This window comes from Neoarius graeffei, chromosome 12 (genome assembly GCF_027579695.1).
Source record: "Neoarius graeffei isolate fNeoGra1 chromosome 12, fNeoGra1.pri, whole genome shotgun sequence".
Lineage (NCBI taxonomy): Eukaryota > Metazoa > Chordata > Actinopteri > Siluriformes > Ariidae > Neoarius > Neoarius graeffei.
Genome location: NC_083580.1, coordinates 13,817,626 through 13,841,199, shown reverse-complemented (window position 1 = coordinate 13,841,199; position 23,574 = coordinate 13,817,626). Strand labels below are relative to the sequence as shown.

Below are 23,574 nucleotides of genomic sequence, written 5' to 3'. Positions count from 1 at the left end.
ATAAACTACATTATGTCTATAAAACTCTACCTGGACTATGCTAAAGCGCATGGCACTGATTTGAGCCGGCGCATAAATTTGCATAATAATAAAAACGTCATGCTTACGCGAAATGTAATTGGCTGAAACCTGAAAAGGGGCGGGTCAACATCCCGAACTGGAGAAAACAATAAAAGTTTACAGGAGCGGTGCTTAATGTATCCACAGCGTTTATTCAGTGATCAAGTTTTAGTTTAAATCAACTATTACCTGTTTTATGATCCTCAAAAACTATTTTTCATGTGTTTCATCTGGTATTTGTGCTTTTAAAGCTGAAATGAAACATTCGTGAGGTAAAGACTACAGCATTACCCCTAACAAACACTAGATGGCGACATAGATCTTGCTGTTCCGGCATACACACGGAGATTTTTTTTTAAACCCCAGCTTTTTGTCAGAAATTTAAAAATATATATACATATCATGTTGACAGATGATATATCAAGGCAGTCCACTTGAAAACTAGCATGCTTTTTTTACATTCTGTATGGTGGTGTAGTGGTTAGCGCTGTCGCCTCACAGCAAGAAGGTCCGGGTTCGAGCCCCGTGGCCGGCGAGGGCCTTTCTGTGCGGAGTTTGCATGTTGTCCGCATGGGTTTCCTCCGGGTGCTCCGGTTTCCCCCACAGTCCAAAGACATGCAGGTTAGGTTAACTGGTGACTCTAAATTGACCGTAGGTGTGAATGGTTGTCTGTGTCTATGTGTCAGCCCTGTGATGACCTGGCGACTTGTCCAGGGTGTACCCCGCCTTTCGCCCGTAGTCAGCTGGGATAGGCTCCAGCTTGCCTGCGACCCTGTAGAACAGGATAAAGTGGCTAGAGATGATGAGATGAGATGACACTAGCTCCATTAGTACCAGTCAAACACTTCATAAGTAACACTCAACAATGAAATTTAAGAAGAAGAAGAACTTTATTCATCACACGCTTGTGAAATTATTCTCTTCATTTAACCCATCTGAAGCAGTGAACACACACGTGAGCAATGAGCACACACACACACCCAGGGCCGTGGGCAGCCATGCTAACAGCGCCCAGGGAGCAGTCAGGAATTAGGTGCCTCGCTCAAGGGCACCTCAGCCCAAGGCCGTTCCATATTAACCCAACCGCATGTCTTTGGACTGTGAGGGAAACCAGAGCACCCGGAGGAAACCCATGCAAACACGGGGAGAACATGCAAACTCCACACAGAAAGGCCCTCACTGGCCGCTGGGCTCGAACCCAGAACCTTCTTGCTGTGAGGTGACCGTGCTAACCATTTACACCATACATTTCAGAAATGGGGGCAATTTATATCCAAAGTGTTGGGTTTATAGAGACTGTAAGCATGTTACAAAATAATAAGCCAACAACAAATGAATTTTATGTTGCATATGAAAATATTAGGGGCGGCACGGTGGTGTAGTGGTTAGCGCTGTCGCCTCACAGCAAGAAGGTCCTGGGTTCGAGCCCCGGGGCCGGTGAGGGCCTTTCTGTGCGGAGTTTGCATGTTCTCCCCGTGTCCGCGTGGGTTTCCTCCGGGTGCTCCGGTTTCCCCCACAGTCCAAAGACATGCAGGTTAGGTTAACTGGTGACTCTAAATTGACCATAGGTGTGAATGTGAGTGTGAATGGTTGTCTGTGTCTATGTGTCAGCCCTGTGATGACCTGGCGACTTGTCCAGGGTGTACCCCGCCTTTCGCCCGTAGTCAGCTGGGATAGGCTCCAGCTTGCCTGCGACCCTGTAGAACAGGATAAAGCGGCTAGAGATAATGAGATGAGATGAAAATATTAGCAAAAAAGTAACCACAACTGTATCCCACATTTTCCTCAAAGAAAGGTTGTGATATGGATATTTCACCCGCTATGGTATATAGTATCATCAAACAATTCCAGGTACCTAAGCTGAACAGCTATAAGCTCCAATCCCACAGACGGCACTGCATCAAGAACCGTCATTCATCTATAGCTGATATAACCACATGGGCTCAGGATTACTACAATACAGAGTAACATCCATGAATGCCAGTTAAAACTTCACTGTGCAAAAAGGAAGTCTTATATTAACTGTGTCCAGAAGCATGTCTACTTCTCTGTGCTCGGAGGCATCTGGGATGGACCATCACACAACAGAAACGTGTATTGTTGGCAGGCGAATCAGTATTCCAGGTCTTTTTTGGAAGAAACGGACGCCGTGTGCTCCGGAACAAAGATGAAAAGGACCATCCAGACTGTTAGCAGGAACAAATCCAAAAACCAGGGTCTGTCATGGTATGGGGTTGTGTCCGTGCCCTTGGCAAAGTAACTTACACTTCTGTGATGGCAGCATTAATGCAGAAAAGTACATTTAGATTTTGGAGCAACATATGCTGCCTTAAAAACAACATCTTCACCAGGGATATTTCAACAAGTCAATGCAAAACCACATTCTGCACACATTACAAAGGTATGGCTGTGGAAGAAGAGGGTGCCTGTCCCCTCCGTCCCCAGTAGAGAATGTATGGTGAATTCTGAAACGAAAAATATGACAACGACGACCCCGTACTGTTGCACACCTTCAGACCTGTTTACAGGAAGAATGGGACAAAATAACACCTGAAACGCTTCATCACTTGGTGTCTTCAGTCCCTAAACATCTTTTAAATGTTGTGAGAAGGAATGGCAACACTATCAAGTGGTAAATGCTTTACTGTTCCAACTTTTTTTTTTTTAAAGCAAGTTGCCAGAAACTTATTTGAAAAAATAATAAAATTCATGAGGTAAAACATCAATAATGTGTGGCTTTGTTGTTCTGAATGCAATACACGTCAAAAATTATTTATAAATAATTATTTCTGGTTTTAATATCAATTCCAACATACTGTCCCATTTTTTTCTTATTTGGGGTTGTAATTTCAGAACACTTTACACTTTCATAAAACTTTAACACAGTCTTCTATTACAACCCCGATTCCAAAAAAGTTGGGACAAAGTACAAATTGTAAATAAAAACGGAATGCAATGATGTGGAAGTTTCAAAATTCCATATTTTATTCAGAATAGAACATAGATGACATATCAAATGTTTAAACTGAGAAAATGTATCATTTAAAGAGAAAAATTAGGTGATTTTAAATTTCATGACAACAACACATCTCAAAAAAGTTGGGACAAGGCCATGTTTACCACTGTGAGACATCCCCTTTTCTCTTTACAACAGTCTGTAAACGTCTGGGGACTGAGGAGACAAGTTGCTCAAGTTTAGGGATAGGAATGTTAACCCATTCTTGTCTAATGTAAGATTCTAGTTGCTCAACTGTCTTAGGTCTTTTTTGTCGTATCTTCCATTTTATGATGCGCCAAATGTTTTTTCTATGGGTGAAAGATCTGGACTGCAGGCTGGCCAGTTCAGTACCCGGACCCTTCTTCTATGCAGCCATGATGCTGTAATTGATGCAGTATGTGGTTTGGCATTGTCATGTTGGAAAATGCAAGGTCTTCCCTGAAAGAGACGTCGTCTGGATGGGAGCATATGTTGCTCTAGAACCTGGATATACCTTTCAGCATTGATGGTGTCTTTCCAGATGTGTAAGCTGCCCATACCACACGCACTAATGCAACCCCATACCATCAGAGATGCAGGCTTCTGAACTGAGCGCTGATAACAACTTGGGTCGTCCTTCTCCTTTTTAGTCCGAATGACACGGCGTCCCTGATTTCCATAAAGAACTTCAAATTTTGATTCGTCTGACCACAGAACAGTTTTCCACTTTGCCACAGTCCATTTTAAATGAGCCTTGGCCCAGAGAAGACATCTGCGCTTCTGGATCATGTTTAGATACGGCTTCTTCTTTGAACTATAGAGTTTTAGCTGGCAATGGCGGATGGCACGGTGAATTGTGTTCACAGATAATGTTCTCTGGAAATATTCCTGAGCCCATTTTGTGATTTCCAATACAGAAGCATGCCTGTATGTGATGCAGTGCCGTCTAAAGGCCTGAAGATCACGGGCACCCAGTATGGTTTTCTGGCCTTGACCCTTACGCACAGAGATTCTTCCAGATTCTCTGAATCTTTTGATGATATTATGCACTGTAGATGATGATATGTTCAAACTTTTTGCAATTTTACACTGTCGAACTCCTTTCTGATATTGCTCCACTATTTGTCGGCGCAGAATTAGGGGGATTGGTGATCCTCTTCCCATCTTTACTTCTGAGAGCCGCTGCCACTCCAAGATGCTCTTTTTATACCCAGTCATGTTAATGACCTATTGCCAATTGACCTAATGATTTGCAATTTGGTCCTCCAGCTGTTCCTTTTTTGTACCTTGAACTTTTCCAGCCTCTTATTGCCCCTGTCCCAACTTTTTTGAGATGTGTTGCTGTCATGAAATTTCAAATGAGTCAATATTTGGCATGAAATTTCAAAATGTCTCACTTTCGACATTTGATATGTTGTCTATGTTCTACTGTGAATACAATATCAGTTTTTGAGATTTGTAAATTATTGCATTCCGTTTTTATTTACAATTTGTTCTTTGTCCCAACTTTTTTGGAATCGGGGTTGTATTTACATTTTTGGTCATGGAATGTAGACTACATTTCAAAATAAAAGTCTTTAGTAACATAGCAGCTAAGAAATGCAGACTTTTTTTTTGTTTTGTTTGTAGTGTAGATTTTAGGACCTGATCTTAGCAGCTCTCAAAGGCTGTTTTTTTTTCCCTTCAAGGGGCGTGGGCATATCTAGGTGACCATACCAATAGCCCTTAAGTTGATATCTCAGACAGCACCAGTCCAATATAGTCCTTTGGGCTTGGTCCAAAACTGCACATTAGAATGCAAAAACAAGATGGTTTTGCTTACAGTTAGGCTGATTTCTCTGTTGATCAAATTGCTAGCGCCTGCCGAGAATAATACGGCAGGTTGAGATAATAGAAGGATGAAGTTCTTTGAAAATTGGCACTAACCCAAGGGAAAATATCAGGGAAGAATATCAAGTACTCACTATATAAAACACTTTCCGTGTGTAATAAAATCTTATATATCTAGAGGAACCACTTAATGGAATAGGGCCTAAATAAAAAAAGAATTAATGAAAAGCTAGTTACTTTTTTGATTTATTCTGCTCACCTCATCTCTATTACAGGAACTTCCTTAATTTTAATAAGCGGGTTTTTTTTTAGACATTTCATTTGTGCGATATCTAACTAATGATGTGACTATTAAGTAAGGAAGAAATCATGACTAGGTGTGATGTCACAAGGGAAAAAGCAACAATGATGGTGTCATGTGATGCATTACTACTCCTAATTTAAGCATTTATATGAATTTTTTTTGAATAAAGAATGACAAGTCATATTTACAGTTCTTTTTTAATGTGGAGTGCCTGAGAAATTCATTCCTGTTATCACCAGCCTCTCTTTTCTCTGACCAAAATATACATCATGTTACGAAGAAACTGCAAAGTGCAAATTCCTCTAATCTTGAAGATTTCCCTGCATCAAAAAGCTTTACCTTTGACTGTTATCGACTTCTTCCAAAAATGCTAAATAAACATCTTCTCAAAGAATAGGTCACCATATAAACAATTACATGCTTAATATCGTGTTATACAGGTGTCTAGGCATGATCAGGGTTATGTTTAAAGATGACGTAAAATCTTACGTTCAGCTTATTCTTTCACATTTCTGGTCACAAGCGTGATTCATCAATATAAATCATTTAAAAGACCAAATAACTTCTTTTTCCCCGCATAATCCTCCATCAGAACACCACCTCTCAATGACTTCTGATGAACCAATATAATATAACCAATGAATAACCAATTAACCAGTAATATAATGTCCTGTTTCACATCCGGCTTCTCGCCATTATTCATAACTGAGCAAAAAGATTGAGCTGTGTTACGAGAAAATGTCATTCATGAAAGAGAATAAGATTTCTGTTTCATGTTGTCTTTAAGTTAGAAAAATATCCTTTTTTGAACCACATGGGAAAGGAGAAGAAGAAAGGCCAAGCCTCAGTCAGTTGGTTGGCGAAGGTCATTCCCTTCCCTGCTGTACAGAAATATTTTTAGATAAGACAGAGAGAGAGAGAGAGAGAGAGAGAGAGAGAGAGAGAGAGAGAGAGCACAGAAATGTTCCACACACAATTAATTATTTTTCTTTGATTATAGTCACTGATACCAAAGTACTACTGAATTCTCAATTCTGATTGGTCAGAAGGTAGCATCTCTGACAATAGTGCCAGCTACAAGGTTTGTATTAACCCTTTGATGCAAAACATATGCACACCCCTTCTAATGCACAACATGGGTCAAAAATGACCCGCATTCATTTTCCAGGTTATTTCATGCTGACTGAGTTTTTCTTCGCTCTGCCTTTTGAAATCAATTTATTTTATGATTGAATATTCCAAGTATTCTTTAAATATCTTGTTTTTAATTACCACAAATCATTAATTAAATTTTTTCTTTCCTACTTTATGAACAAAAATACTTTTTATATTACTACACATGGGCCATCCAAGTGTGATTTAAAATTAAATGTCTTAATACTATAATAATAATTTGTTTCAAGTAATTACTTTAGCAGTGAATGGGGCCAGTTATTTATTTATTAACTATGTAGTTAGCTAAGCCAACTACAATACAATTAGCTAACTAAAGTAGAATATGTCAACAGCTCGGTAGCTAATAGTAATTACTTGTAACTTTCTGACAAGTAATCTACTCACTCTCAAGGGAACCTAAACATCATCCATTTTTTTCTAAGGTAATGTTAGAACAATTGAAAAACATTACTTCCATGTATTAGATGGGCAAAGGGCGCTGTGCTGAGCTGTGAAATGTCCGACACAAGCACAATTCACAGTTCCCACCAAACGCTGGAGTAAACGCATGCGGGTCGTTTCTGACCCATGTGTGTAAACTTGATGTAGAATTACAAAAGCTGTGCTTGTTCATAACTTAAGAAAGGAAAAATAAAAATGATGATTTGTGCTAAACAAAAACAAGATATTTACTGCATATTTGGAAAAGTAAATGACAAAATGAATTTATTTCAAAAGTAGATCATAGAAACACTCAGCCATACATGAAATAACCTGGAAAATGAATGCAGGTCGTTTTTGACCCATGTTGTGCATTAGAAGGGTAGTGATACAAAAAGGGGTTTTATTCAAAAAGTAAGAAAGGAAAAAATAAAATAAGGATGTATGATGATCAAAAACAAGTTAATTGAGGAATACCTTGAATACTGAATGATGGAATTAATTTATTGCAAAGATATAGAAGATAAAAACTCAGCCCGGTCACTTTTGACCCATGTTTTGCATCAAAGGGTTAATGCACTCGTTACCATTTCTCTAGTAACAAGAGTGTTCTGAGAGCACAATATCCCCCACTGGTAACTAGGCCATAACTGTGGTAAAATGTGACTGAATTGAACAAAACTGCGATATGCGTATTACCGACATACAACAAAGAATCCTATCAAGTTTCGTGAAATTCCTCCAAAAATTGCGAAAGGAGTTGATTTCAGAAGGTGAGTACCCTTTCTGGGACGGACGGGCATCGCGACGGCATAATCCCCCTTCGGGGGGATAAAAACTCACACTGGGAAGGAGTCTCCAGTGTCAGCACACTTATCCAACTTCAGGACAAAGGGCTTTCCGGTTTGTCTAATCAAGAGAGAAAAAAATGGCGTAATGGCATGACACCACCTCATGGTTGATTGTTTTCCTCCAACAACATGCCCTTATTTATTGCATATTTTCTAGTCCATTTTCTATCTACTTTGATCCTATTTCTAAGCATGCCTTGTGAATGAAGACTGAAGAATTCAATATTTTTCTGATTATTTTTTAATCACCCATAATTGCAGCACTACAGCGTGATCTTTTGGTGATTTCTTTGCTCGGAATAATGAATGCAAAAACATATGAACCCAGTGCAGCTGTTTATTCAGCAGTTTATCTTTATTGTAAAATTAAACACACTTTCTATATAAATAACATGGCTGTGTACAATGCTTTTTTTAATTAAACTGTACAAGAGGCAGGCAATATGATGGATAAGCAAGTAAAGATGGGGGTGGTGGTGGTGGTGGCGGCAGGGGCGAGGGTTATACAGTGAAATTATGGATTTAATCAGGAATAATGAGGGCTGAAAAAGGCACTAATGTACGGTATGAACATCAGAAAGCTTGACTACATTTTAAACAAGTCACACAGGATGAGATAATTATCTAAAGTGCTGAATTACTGTGTATAGATATACATTTTCCAGACATAATCATAATGTTTATTAGGTTAATGTCAATCAGGGTCATGTGGGCTTTGCTTTAACTGGTATTTCATTGACCAGCATTGAGTTTCAGGTAAAGGTGTGCATCAGGCAGTTAGATATGAAGCTTGCGGAACAAATAAAAGCCATGTTCATGAATACAGGAGTGTTCTGGGTGCTGCAATGAGTGACGACTTTAGCACATTCCTTCATTCATCTGCAGCATCTGATTTATCCCAGTTTTTGAAGGATGCTGGTTCATATTATGAATTTCGATTTTTTGGAAAAAAGAACCAACTAAATTTGTTCGAGATTGCTGTGGGCAGGGGCAAACAAAAATGATAACTGTCGGACCGGGTGGGATTGGTCAGAATTCCTTTTGGGAGTGTGGTCAAACTTTCTGAGGAAGTGGTCAGAATTTCTTTGGGAGAGAAAAAATTCCATGCACACCTCGAATGCAAAATGGCGGTCTATATTAATGCATAATGTTGCATATACTGTATCAGCCAAGTAAATAATAAACAAATAAGTCAAGCAATATAGATTTGCAAAAACAAAATAAAAGGCAGTAATAAGAATTACCCCTACTTGTCAAGTCAGTCATTTCTACATGAGCATCTGATCGAGTCTTATGGCTGAAGCTTAAACCTATCTAATTAACTCGCCAATATTTCTTTCAGCAATTGATCAAACCATATAAGATTTTTCAATTAAATATGTCAAGTTCTCCTTGCGGTTGGTCGATGTCAGGATCGACAGATCGTCTATACGTGTTAGTTATTTTGAATGTGTAGCTACACCAATGACAGACGTAGATCTGTGACTCTAGGATGAAAACGCTAATCTGAATTGTTACCCATTTTCTCTAATTTGCAGCAAAATTAATAAATAGAGACAGCTAAGAGTCAGGGGCTTACCTGACAATACCACTCCACACCACCAGGGGTCCCAGATGCTGGAATTCCAACACACCTAGCACAAGTGAGATCAATCACGTCCTCATTTAAGGATACTAAAAAATAACTAGAGATTCTGTCACATATCAAGTCATTCATTCGTTACTACACTGCATTTCTTAGCTGTTTGTGGTCACCGGATTTCTAACTAAATTCATTTATGTTTATTAGATTTGTCTGATTGATGGTTAGGACCGTATTTATGAAGTTTTGCTTCATGTGTCGACTAAACTTGTTTCGTACCTTTTGCGTCACAGCTATATTTTGCTATCTATAACGAACCTAATTTCAAAAACTAAAAACAGTGCAGGATAAGTTGAGTCATGCTTGAGTTGCACTATGCACTCAGTTAAGTCACTGGCAGCATGTCTTAATTTACATGTTCATGTAACTTGTACTTGATGAAGTTGATCTGAATTTATGATCAGTGTAGCTAAAGCTACAAAAGGCTAATTCTTTTCAATCCAATAATCTTTCCGATACACATAAGAGATTCCCAACCATGAACCTTTCTTACATGAACTTACACAGCCTTTAAAAATGCTAACCCAGTCTCACGGCAAAAATGTTTGCATGCAACATACCTGTAGTACCTTCGAGACATTTCAAAAAAAAAAAAAAAAAAATCAACATTCTGGCACAAGCATATGCTGAGACGTTCTGGAACAACATGCTGGATTTTAACCAAGCCCACCTCTACCACTAGACTATTTGAATAAGCTATACAATAAATATATAATAAATAATAATATTGCTTTTTAAACGTTGCCCACTTCATGTGTGACATTTGTGCTTTTCACAACAATCACCGCAGCAAGTAGCCTGACCCGGACAAAAATAATTACCCATAATATTTAAATACCAGTATTTAATACTTAAACAGCAATATTTAAGTACTTTAAGTACAGTAGTGTCATTTTTAGCCACTTTTTAGATTGTGCGGATTTTATTCGTCTGATTTGTGGTTTTGATTCCTTTATCTGACTGTGAAAAAACATTATATGGCAATAAACAAACAAAAAATAAACATACAGAAGGAAAGAAATCAGCAAAAAAAAAATTGCAGAAAACAAAGATACAGGAAAAAAATTCAAAAGTAAACAGCTGACATAAAATAACCATACAAACAAACAAGAAAATAAATGTACAGATGGACAAAATGTTAAATATGTAAACTACAGAAAATAAATATATAAACAAACAAACAAACACTGATTGACTGGCGTCCCATTGATGGTAAATTCCCAATGATGAATTGAAAAAAAAAAAAAAAAAAAATCATACACAGGACCAATCAAAAGTTTGTACACCCCTACTCTACTCATGCATAGTTTTTTCTGTATTTTGTACATTGTAGAACAATACTGAAGACATCAAAACTATGAAATAACATCTGGAACATATATGGAATTAGGCGGTAAACAAGAAAGTGTGACAAACAAAATGCGTTTCGTATTTTAGATTCTTCAAAGTAGCCAGTGTTTACCTTGATGACGCTTTGCACACTGTTGGTGTTATCTTAACCACCTTCATGAGGTAGTCACCTGGAATGCTTTTCAATTAACGGGTGTGTCTCGTCAAACGTTAATTAGTGCAATTTCTTGCCTTCTTAATGCATTTGAGATCAAACAGTAAATAGTAAATAATAAAAATACAGTAAATAGTCCTATTCACCAACTGTAGTAATTGATATTATGTCAAGAACCACTCAACTAAGTAAAGAACAATGACAGTCCATTGTTGTTGTTGTTTAATGACATGAAGTGTCTTAATTAACCCTTTCACCACTGCAGACCGCTATTCTGCTCTCACTGTAGTAGGGAAACCCCTGTGTGTTGTATATGCTGTTTGGTTGGGAAGTCAGATTCCCCAGAATTGCCTACGGTGTAATTTAGATATCAACAATGTTATTTTATGTTAATTAGGGTTACTTATGTTTCGTTCTGTAAATATTCGTGGATAAAATGCAAATTTAGCTGTGTTCTGTTTACTGTCCAAAGTATTACATATTCTTGAAGCAGAATTCCTCTAGTTTCCAACAGTACCAAATATGTCCCACACTCTAGTTCCCTATATCTCATCTCATTATCTCTAGCCACTTTATCCTTCTACAGGGTCGCAGGCAAGCTGGAGCCTATCCCAGCTGACTACGGGCGAAAGGCGGGGTACACCCTGGACAAGTCGCCAGGTCATCACAGGGCTGACACATAGACACAGACAACCATTCACACTCACATTCACACCTACGGTCAATTTAGAGTCACCAGTTAACCTAACCTGCATGTCTTTGGACTGTGGGGGAAACCGGAGCACCCGGAGGAAACCCACGCGGACACGGGGAGAACATGCAAACTCCGCACAGAAAGGCCCTCGCCGGCCCCGGGGCTCGAACCCAGGACCTTCTTGCTGTGAGGCGACAGCGCTAACCACTACACCACCGTGCTGCCTAGTTCCCTATATTTTCTTTTAAAATTGTGTGCTGGTTTATATTGAATTTATCACAAAGTTACTCAGTTTTAATGGTATTTCTAATATAAAGTTATATAGTGTATATAGCAGTCTGTATATGAAGTGCACACTATATTCACTGGTTTTGCTTCATTTTATTAACCCTTTGGTTAATAAAATGAAGCAAAACCATTGAATTAGAAGGTGTGTCCAAACTTTTGACTGGTACTGTACACACACACGCACAAATACAGAATTTAATAAATGAGAAAATATACACAGACAAGTAAATATAAATAATACAATAAATTAAAATTAATTAAATGAAAAGTAATATATACAGATTTGTGGTTTCTGTCCTTTTTTAATTAAAGGTCTACTTTATTTAATTTATTCCCCAAGTCATTTAGTTATTAGTTTATATATTTTTTATATTGGCAGATCTGGTCCACGATCTCTATATCACTCCATGAAATTGCTGACAATGAAATATAAAGAAACAGATTTCAGGGTGTTACTGATTTAAACTATGGATGTAAAGTGGATCTGCAGATGGCATCACATCTGAGGGGCTACACAGCAGCCAGCGTGTAGACGTGTGTGTGCACGTGCAGGTGTGTATATACACACACACACACACAAAGCGAGAGATGAAAATTCTCTTTCATACCAATCCATTCTCTATCTCTCACACACACAGGAATTATAATTCTCATGCTCTATTATGCATTATATCTTTTTTATCTCTCTCTCTCTCAGACACACACACACACACACACACACACACACACACACACGACTCGAATCCCTCTCTGTAACTCGCTCCCACTCTTCCACGCTTATGTAACCTGAGTGACACATCAAGACTCAGCCCTGCACGTCTCCCTCTCTCTTTTCACACTGTGCAACTTTTCATTAGTTTCACTGACTGCACATCTCCCCTTCTCTCCTCCGCCTGATTACCTTGTCTTGTTCCAGATTCTACTATCATAATTAGATAAAGCACCTCCTCATTTTACTCTGGATCACTAGTTCTCTGGAGAAAAAAAAAATCTATTCTGTAAGCTATAGATCCAGAGTGAACAATTTTGGGATGGGTTTTCTGCTCTCTCTCTAACAGTATGAACAGTACATTCTGTCCCAGGGCTTAATTGCCATAGCTTAAAAGTAATTACATGACATGCCACAACACAAACCACCCCAGCATAAACAAAGAAATGAAACATGCTGACAAGCAATAAAAGTGTGATTATGAGATCATTTCTGCGAGGCCTAAAGGAGACTGCAGTGAGCAGATGCGCAGGTGTTCTGTCCCATTTCATCAACAGCATTTACCATTTACTTGTCGAGAAATGAGACAGCTCTATTCTGTGCAAGTGGATTTCAGTCGTCCAACACAGGTGTATGAATAATTTGGTTAGGCATGAGGTACTTACTTCCTGTTTGCACCTAGATATACATTTTCTGGCTGTGGGATTTATGAGCCCAAGCTTTGGTACTTCACCCAAAACAGCGGGGGAACACCCCCCCCCAAAAAAAAAGAGTGCTCTGAGAGCACAATATCCCCCGCTGGCAACTGTGCCATAACTCTGGTAAAATGTGACTGAATTGAACAAAATTGCAATATGCATCTTACCAACATATAACAAAGAATCCTGTCAAGTTTCGTGAAATTTTTCCAAAAATTGTGAGAGGAGTTGATTTCAGAATCTGAGTACCCTTCCTGGGACGGACGGACGGACGGACGGACAGACATAATCCCTCTTCGGGTCTTTTGGTCAGCGGGGGATAATAAAAATTGTGAGGGAAGTTGATTTCAGAAAGCGAGCACACCTTGATGAAATTGCCAAAGTACAAGTTTGTTAATAATCAAAGGCATAACTCTGGTAAAATTTGCCCAAATTAAACGAAATTTCAATATGCGTATAACTGTCACATAACAAAGCCTTTTGCCAAGTTTGGTGAAATTCCTCCACAAATTGTGAGAGGAGTTGATTTCAGAAGAACGTACACCCTCATGAAATTGTCAAAGTACAAGTTATTTAATCAAGGGCCACAACTCTGGGAAAATTTCACAAACGAAATTAAATCGCAGTATGCGTATTACCGTCATATAACGAGGCCTTTTGCCAAGCTTCGAGAAATTTGTCCAAAAATTGTGAGAGGAGTTGATGTCAGAAGGCGAGCACACCTTCATGAAATTGTGACAGTAGAAGGTTGTTAATCAAGGGCTGTAACTCTGGTTAAATGCGACTGAATTGAACAAAATAACAACATGTGTACTACTGACATATAACAATGCCTTTTGCCAAGTTTCGTGAAATTCCTCCAAAAATTGTGAGAGGGGTTGATTTCAGAAGGTGAGCAACCTTCTCGGGATGGACGGACATCGCCACGGCATAAATGATAATAAAAAAAACTATCATCCAAGCACCAGGGACAAGCAGATTAATTTTTCATTCATTCATTCATTCATTAAAAAAAAAAAGCTCTCCTTCCTACTTACTTTCAGAAAACAAAAATGTTCTGGTATATAAACATTAAACCTAATGTGCTTTATGGTAGAAAGACACCTCGATGCTGTAACCAGTGCATGCTGCGCTACACACGGCAGCCAAGCAGCAATCTGGTTCACAGCAGACCGGCTAAGCAGATGTATTAGGCCCACTTTACACGGGGACGGTCTGAAACAAAAACGCAAAAGTCCGTTTTCGTTCTCACTTTTTTCCGCGTCTACACGACCGTTTACAAGGAGGAAATCTGCGTCTATATGGTGACGCATAAATGTGTGGAATTCAATTGGATGTGCATGCCAGGCGGCTAGGTGGTGCTGTGAAAGACCTCCGATATGTATGCGCCGCGAAAACTTTGACTACTCTGGCTATGGTAAGTAAGAAAGTAAGTAAAAAAGTAAGAGCATGCTATACCCGCCTCTGTTCATTAACGGTATATGTGCAGATTCGGTATAGATGTTCGAAGGACTCCTGGACGTTTATTAAAGCTGCCAGAGCAGCTTGAAGGTCTGTTGGATCGATGTAATCAGACATGCTCTTACTTTTTTACTTACTTTCTTACTTCCCGGGCTGGCATGTACAGTATATGACATATGTATGACGTAAACGCGTACCCGACGTGAGCAGATCTGAGCAGAGTATTGGGTAGTTTAGACGGATATGCAACGGGGGCTGTTTTTAACTTATCCACTCTGGAAGGCGTTTTCAGTTTTCTCCGTTTTTCAGCTTCGGAAACGCCGTTCCCGTGTAGACGAAAGGCACTTCCGATAAAATATTTAGTCGTTTTTACCCGACAGCGTCCTCGTGTAAACGGGCCCTTAATGTACAAATATGACATTGTCACAAATTCCTTCCTCTCAGCATGTGACGTGTTTCCCAGCACTGCTCTCGTGTCTTGTTTTACGCTCAATCCACGTGCTTTTTGTTTACATTGCCATGTGCCTTTGTTTTGGTCTTCTCTCTGCACCCGTCTGCTATTGCTTTGTTATCTAATGTGTGCACCTGTTCTGTGTTTAGCCTTTAAATAATTAGCCTATTTCTATCATCCTGTTCCTTTGGTTCAAGACACAGACAAAATCTCATCATGCCTTTGTCTCACTAAGTCCAAGCCTTGTTTTCTAGTTATGTGTAGATAATTTCCTGGTTTTGACTTCTGTTGCAGGCGGCACAGTGGTGCATTAGTTTGTTAGCACTGTCACCAAGAAGGTTCTACAGTATGTGGATTTCTTCCCACAGTCCAAAAACATGCGGATTAGGTCAACTGGCTACTCTAAATTGCCCGTAGGTGTGAATGTGAGTGTGAACGGTTGGTTGTCTCTGTGTTAGCCCTGCGTTAGACTGGTGACCTGTCTCTCACCTGAAGTCGACTGGGATTGGCTCCACCTTCTCCTATGACCAGATGGATAAACAATATAAATAATGGATGGATGGATGGATTCCCTTATTTTATCCTGGTTTGTTGCTCTCCGTCTGTGTTCTGACCCCAGCAATGGACTCCGATAACAATTTATGGATCGCCCTAAATAAACAACACACTGCTTTTATACACGTGTGTCCCTCTCTCATATAACTGCATATTACATTTTCAGAACCAGAAGCATCAGGTATATGGAAACACTGATTTAAAAAACAGACTCAAGACTGACATACAAGTCACCTCATGTTAAACAGAGAGCAAATAAAGCTGCTAGGCATGTACGAGTAACAGACAACACAGTTGTGGCTTCTCAGAGTGAATCCGACAGTTGGCCTGTCTTTACGCAAATAATTAACATACAAAAGAATGGCTAAATCTAATCTAATGAAATACTAGTTTCATCAAATCTACTGCATTCATCGAGATGACGGATTAGCAGATACATAAACACTATGTTTTGGAGGCTTACACACATGAAGGAACGTCCACAGAACTGTACAAGAAGACAGGAAACAGATTTATTGTAAATTCTGCCATCCAGCCAGCCAGTTAAGTCTATGACTAAATACTAACGTGAAGCCTTTTTGTGAAATCTAATTGCATTTGACTGTGAAAATCTGTCTGCCCTGAGCCATATGGCTTATAAAAGAAATAAAAGGAGCTGATTTGGATGGATGTCTAACTACATGTCTTGATAATACAGTTATTCTAATTCCTGCCTGTGTAGATAGTCCTGAATACTCATAACATATAATGCCAGCATCTTGGGTTTGCGTCATGATCAAAAAAATAGTGACAAGGAGTGCATTCTTTTATAAAATTCTAGAAATCTGAGCTGAATGCAATATAGTGGTTAAAGAAGCAAATTCCGACATAGGGAATGAGCTGAAAGTTGTGTTCTATGACTAGGGAAGTATCTGGTGTAAAAAGGGACACAAGCAAAGACAGATACGATCCAAAGATATGGTTGTGATCAGACTGAGCAGTGCCTTGTACCAGTTTGTCATGTTCAAAATGATAAAGCTGGGGTTCACCAGGTGGCTTTATACAATATCTACACTGAGAATGTCTACCTTCAGACTATATCTGATAAGAGGAGATCAGCTTGCCGAGAACTAGTGGTGGCTTCATGCCAAAAAGAGTTTCAGTTCTCGTCCTCTTGAACGCCTGAGAGGTCTTACAATGCCACATTGAACTCCGTGATGAGGAAGTCAATGTAGTCCTTCTCTTTGGTCTTGAAGGCCTCGGCGATGAGGCAGGCTGCTTCTCGATGCTCTTGTCCTCTCAGAGAGATCCCGTTCACCTCCAGAATCACCTGGCCCACCTTCAGCTGCCCGCAGTTATGAGCTGAGCCTCCTCTCTGAAAGGGAGACAGAACTGGTTTATTCATAAATACAAACGTTGTTAATAATTAGCATGAAAATGTGCAGGCATATGGAAAGACGAGCGGTATTAAAAATGGAAATTGCTATAGCCAGATGAAACGGTCTGATGAAACCTTGTGACAAAATAGAAAATGATAAAAAGAAATACAAAGCCTTCAGCTCTATCTTTTCCACAGATGCTGCTTTTGCCTCACCCATTTCTAGTGCTGATGAACCGCTCGTGGCCAGGGAATTAAAATCTACTCCTGGCTGCCTGGCTATCTGTCACCTCCTCTTGAGCATCTCACTCTCTCTCTCTCTTTCCGCATCCCTCACGTCATTAAAAGCTCTTTCCGTCCTCCCGTCTCTCCATTGAGCCTTTTATTCAATGTATTCATTTGTAGCCAAACCAGCCATAATGAGTACTTTTTATTGCACATTAGGCTCTAAGAGCTCCAGCTTTCTCTCCCGCTCATGATACATGCAATCACCTCACAACACAAAACCCAGATCTCTATACGCTTGCACACTATCACTGCTCCAGACACACCACCTTTCCCCCAGTAAGCTCATTTAGACTTATATAATCATGTCTGTTGGCAAGGTGGATTTATGTCTCATCTCATTATCTGTAGCCGCTTTATCCTGTTCTACAGGGTCGCAGGCAAGCTGGAGCCTATCCCAGCTGACTACGGGCGAAAGGCGGGGTACACCCTGGACAAGTCGCCAGGTCATCACAGGGCTGACACATAGACACAGACAACTATTCACACTCACATTCACACCTACGGTCAATTTAGAGTCACCAGTTAACCTAACCTGCATGTCTTTGGACTGTGGGGGAAACCGGAGCACCCAGACGAAACCCACGCGGACACGGGGAGAACATGCAAACTCCGCACAGAAAGGCCCTCGCCGGCCACGGGGCTCGAACCCGGACCTTCTTGCTGTGAGGCGACAGCGCTAACCACTACACCACCGTGCCGCCCCGGATTTATGTTATATGTATATTTAAAAAACAATAACACACATACATTCCTCATGGTGTTATATAACTCCAAGGTGTCCAACTGCATTACTCACATTCATGTGTGGATGAGGGAATAAAGTGAACAACTCTGCTACAACTGTGGGAAGCTACATTATATGGCCAAATCACCACTCTTTACAACTGTGGTGAGTAGAAAAGCACCTCAAAATGCACAACACATCAAAACTTGGTGTGTTGGAGCCGTTTTTGAACTCTCAGTTTATGAATTTATTTAAATTATTTATGTTGATAAGATTCCAATGCAATGCACTTTACGTCAATGAAATACTAGATTCGTGGTTTCAAGTTGTGAACAGTGAATATGTTGCCATGTTTAGTTTAGTGATGAACGTGATTACCATGTCATAGCCAATTGTCTGGCAGCCTAATTGAAAGATTGATGGATGTCTGGTTAACGTGATATACAGTACAGCCGGCCCACCTGGAGCAAGAGCGGCGGCGAAGTGCAAACAATTTTCAACCGCGTGTCCGCGTCTACGATAGAGAGCTTGTTCTGAGTTACTTGGAAAATAAACCACTCTTTATTTTTATACGCGCGTTGCCCATAGTACTAGCACTGCTCCAAGAAGCCGCAATGGAAAAGCGGCGGTGGATTTGCTCTAACAATCGAAGCCCAAATCAAGTTCCACTCCTGTCAGGTAAGAAGAGACTCACTGATACCTGAAATTGTTGCGCTGAAGATGCTGGTCAAACGAATCTCGACTTCTGCTGCAAAATACAGGCTGAGAATTCGGCCTCAACAGCATGAATTCATGGATCCAACCTGACTTTTGTCAAAAGTTCAGGCTGCTGGTGGGGGTGGAATGGTGTGGCGAATGGTTTCTTGGCATACACTGGCTTCTTTAACCCTTTGATGCAAAACATGGGTCAAAAGTGACCGGGCTGAGTTTTTATCTTCTATATCTTTGCAATAAATTAATTCCATCATTCAGTATTCAAGGTATTCCTCAATTAACTTGTTTTTGATCATCATACATCCTTATTTTATTTTTTCCTTTCTTACTTTTTGAATAAAACCCCTTTTTGTATCACTACCCTTCTAATGCACAACATGGGTCAAAAACGACCTGCATTCATTTTCCAGGTTATTTCATGTATGGCTGAGTGTTTCTATGATCTACTTTTGAAATAAATTCATTTTGTCATTTACTTTTCCAAATATGCAGTAAATATCTGGTTTTTGTTTAGCACAAATCATCATTTTTATTTTTCCTTTCTTAAGTTATGAACAAGCACAGCTTTTGTAATTCTACATCAAGTTTACACACATGGGTCAGAACCGACCCGGATGCATTTACTCCAGCGTTTGGTGGGAACTGTGAATTGTGCTTGTGTCGGACATTTCACAGCTCAGCACAGCGCCCTTTGCCCATCTCATACATGGAAGTAATGTTTTTCAATTGTTCGAACATTACCTTAGAAAAAAATTGATTATGTTTAGGTTCTCTTGAGAGTGAGTAGACTACTTGTCAGAAAGTTCCAAGTATTATTAGCTACCGAGCTGTTGACATATTCTACTTTAGTTAGCTAATTTTATTGTAGTTGGCTTAGCTAACTACATAGTTAATAAATAAATAACTGGCCCCATTCACTGCTAAAGTAATTACTCGAAACAAATTATTATTATAGTATTAAGACATTTAAGTTTAAATCACACTTGGATGACCCATGTGTAGTAATATAAAAAGTATTTTTGTTCATAAAGTAGGAAAGAAAAAAATTAATTAATGATTTGTGGTAATTAAAAACAAGATATTTAAAGAATACTTGGAATATTCAATCATAAAATAAATTGATTTCAAAAGATAGAGCAAAGAAAAACTCAGTCAGCATGAAATAACCTGGAAAATGAATGCGGGTCATTTTTGACCCATGTTGTGCATTAGAAGGGGTGTGCATATGTTTTGCATCAAAGGGTTAAGTATCTGAGTATTGTTGCTGACCATATGCACATCCCTTTAAGGACACGATTTACACATCTTCAAATCGCATGGTAATGTGCTAGGTCACAAAGCACAAGTCATCTCAAATTGGCTGCATGAACATGACAATGAGTTCAGTGTAATTCAATCGCCTCAACGATCACCAGCTCTGAATTCAAAAGAGCACCACCGGGGCATTGTAGCACAAGAGAGTCGCAGCACGAATGTTCGGCTGCCAAATCTGCAGCAATTTTGTGATGCAACCATGTCAACACGGACCAGAATCTCAATGGGATATTTCCAATACCTTGCGGACTCTAGGCCATAATGATTCGAAGCTATTCTGAGAGCAAAGGGGACCCAACCCAGTCTTAGTTTCGTTTTCCTAATAAAGTGCCCGATGAGTGTGTAGGCAATATTGAATCCTCTGCAGTAATGCTAATGGAGATGAATGCAATATATCATAATACAGCTCCATACCATATCTCTACCAAAGTACACTTTAATTAAAATCTATTCAGAATAGCCGCTGATGAACTCCTGCTTGTCCAGAAACTATAAATGAACTATTGTCTTTGTTTATACGACACCACGTCTGTGTCAAAACACTTTATTCAAGGTTACACATTGAGCTTGCTATTGCTTTTTTTTTGCCATATTCCCCCTTTTTTTTTGCTAGTCATGAGTCATTAGCACAGAAGGGAGCAATCCAACTAGCAGCTAACAGCCAAACAGCACATCATCAGATTTCCAACAGCTTGTGACTCTAACTGCAAGATTATTGATAAAAAGCAAACTAATTCAGTCAACTGAACAAAACTCGTCTGTATTGTATTTAATAATAAATGAGACATAATTACTCATCTTTTAGACTTGTAAAGAGCATCCGTGTGCCATTTTGTTTGCAGCTAATTAACCTGTTAGTTTAGAGAACAGAGCTGCTTTACGCTCAACTAAAGAGAAAAATGTCTGTAGCATAGCATGTAGATCATAAACCGTGAAATCTTTTTAATCAGTGACCTGTCCTTCAACACTGTGAGTACGCAGGCACTTACGGATGTACGTGTGGCGGAAGACAGCTTTAGAATAGCAAACCAAGCCAAAACGAGAGACAGGAATCGTAGTCAAAGAACAAGCTAAGGTCGGGCGATCGGCGAACAGAGTAACGTGGGCACAACAGAAATCGAGGAAACGAGAAAACACTAGCAAAGGTCAAACAGGCAGAAAGGCAGTCAGAGAATAACAAGGCTTGGTATGTACGGAAAAACCAGAACAATACTTCACAATGCGTGCTTGCGTGACTGGGGTTTAAGTACTGAGACAGGTGATGAGGAAATGAATGTCAGCTGAGAGTCAGAAGGTGGGAAATACAGGGCGCTGTGTGTGCTGGGAGTTGTGGCCCGAGCTGTCCATGTTTGTAGCCTGCTCGTCTCCAGCGGGTTTACTGACAAACACCTTTTCACAGACTCTAAACTCGACTGACGTTGGAAATATGAAGTGTCTCCAGCTTGTTCCTGCATTAGTCTCGTTTACAAGCATAATTTAATTGAAGAGAAAGGGAAAAATCTCAAGCTAAAATTTGACATGTTTTTATCATAAGATGTACCAATCCCAGTGGCGGTGCAAGGCCAACTTAGATGCTTTAGTTTTGGAAAGGTGACTTTTCTGAACTGCAAGTGCCTTTCACATGGAAGCATGAATGAACCTTCGCTGTTTGACGATACCCCATACGGTTCTTTTGTCACCGAGTTGAGGTGCCCTTGCTCTCATTAGGCCATTATGTGACAGATGGCAGGGAGCTCTTAACTGAACTCCTATATTCTGCCTTTCAAATTCTTTCGGAGTTTAGGAGGCATAGCAGGTTTTTTTTTATTTTTTTTTTTTATCTGCCCTGCCTGGAGAATTTAAATGACAATGAATCCTGAAACGTACTTTTACGTGTCGAGCGGAAGGACGAAAGCTATTCTAATGAAAATAGATAACCTTAACCCTGAAGTTGATAAAAGTTTCTCACAGGACCCATTTCTCACACGTAAAACTGGAAGTGCTTTGGACACATGAACACACACCCATATGTGAGTCTTTCCCAAACACAAAGTTTTCATCCCAGAGTTGTCCAGAATGTTGGTGTAGGCTATAGAATACTATAGAATAAAGATTTCCCTTCAATACATGTAAGGAGCCTGAATATGTTAGGAACACCAGCATGACAATGCCACCATGCACAAAGCAAAGTCCATGAAGTCCATGGTTTGCCAAGAAGAACTCGCGTGTCCTGTACAGAACCCTGACCTCAACCCCACTGAATACCTGTGGGATCAATTGGAACACTGACCGCACCCCAGGTTTCCTCACTGGACATCGGTGCCTGATCTCACGAATACGTATGTGGCTGAATGAACACACAGCCACTTTCCAAAAGCTAGTGGAAAGCCTTCCCAGAAGTGTGGCACAAGAAAGGGGGACTAAATCTGAAATGGGATGTTTAAAAAGGATATAAGGGTGTGATGGTCTAACGGTCACATACTTCTGGCCAGACACAGAAGTATAGCTACTACAGCACTATAACAGGAATCGATTAGCTAGTGAGATTTTCAGTTGTATAATGATCTCTGGGCCTGTCTGGTTTTCCTGTTTTGTGTCGCCTCCTCCCACCTGCTCACCTGACGTTTGTCTTGCCTGGTTCTGCCTCTATCCTTGACTTCCAAGGGACGTCAAAGCAAAATAGAAACCCGGATGTCAGCCACGTTGGTGGAGATACAAATGCGGGGTCAAGCGACACTCCATACAAAACATAGTCATGTGTGCACAACTCTCTTTGTTTTTCCGCTGCTTTAAGTGTTCTTTTAGCTCTGCCATATCTTTGTACTGTATATGGTTGTGGTCACAACAGTACTCGTGACCGTGGGACGTTCCGATTTTTTAGAATTCCGTCGGAAAGAGGGTGAGGAAACTCTGAGGCTTAGGACGGAGAGGAGACGAGCACGGCTGAACAACATGGGCAGGGCTGATCTAACAGAGGCTCAAACCAAAACAGCTCGTGTTTACGGTAATTATTTTATCTCAGGTGAGATTCAAAACCTTTCTCGATAATATCGTGGAAGAATTTTATTTTGTGTTGCTAGAATTTTGATATAAAATGAGTGTTCTCTTGTCATGGTTCACTCGGTCGTTGTCATAATTTTAACACGTGTATTACCATTTCGCTTCTAGGAGCGCCAGCAAAATGATACGATAGAAACAATCCAGACTGGGCACCCAGTCAGAAAATGGGCTATGTTTCGGCCAAGGTTAGACTTTATTCTGCGGCAGCCGAACGACACCAAAGAGCTCAAAGTTGGAGGAAGACAGCTGAATTTCCAAAAGCCGCATGCGATAGATCGCCCGTGGAGTTCTAAGACATCCAAGACACCATGACTGAAGCTGAGAAATTAATACCAGGTCAGTCAATTTTGACTGAAACAAAGTAATATTATTTCGAAACTTCCATAAATTTAAGGTTTCCAAACTGATCTGGGTACTCGATGGTCGGTAGGAGCGTCTTATCTTCAGAAAAATCTGACTTTTTTAAATAATATGGGTCAAAACCACACATATCTATCTTCTCTTTGTATCGAATCTTC

At 39.9% G+C, this 23,574-nt stretch overlaps 1 protein-coding gene across 1 annotated transcript in view; it reads right to left on the bottom strand.

The window, feature by feature from the left end:
- Positions 1 to 16,791: 16,791 nt before the first annotated feature.
- The window catches only part of whrna (whirlin a), a 386,194-nt gene continuing 379,411 nt past the window's right edge, over positions 16,792 to 23,574 (bottom strand). The window contains exon 13 of the mRNA XM_060935544.1: positions 16,792 to 16,974. Within this exon, the coding sequence (XP_060791527.1) occupies positions 16,792 to 16,974 (183 nt within the window). The remainder of the gene's footprint in view (positions 16,975 to 23,574) is intronic.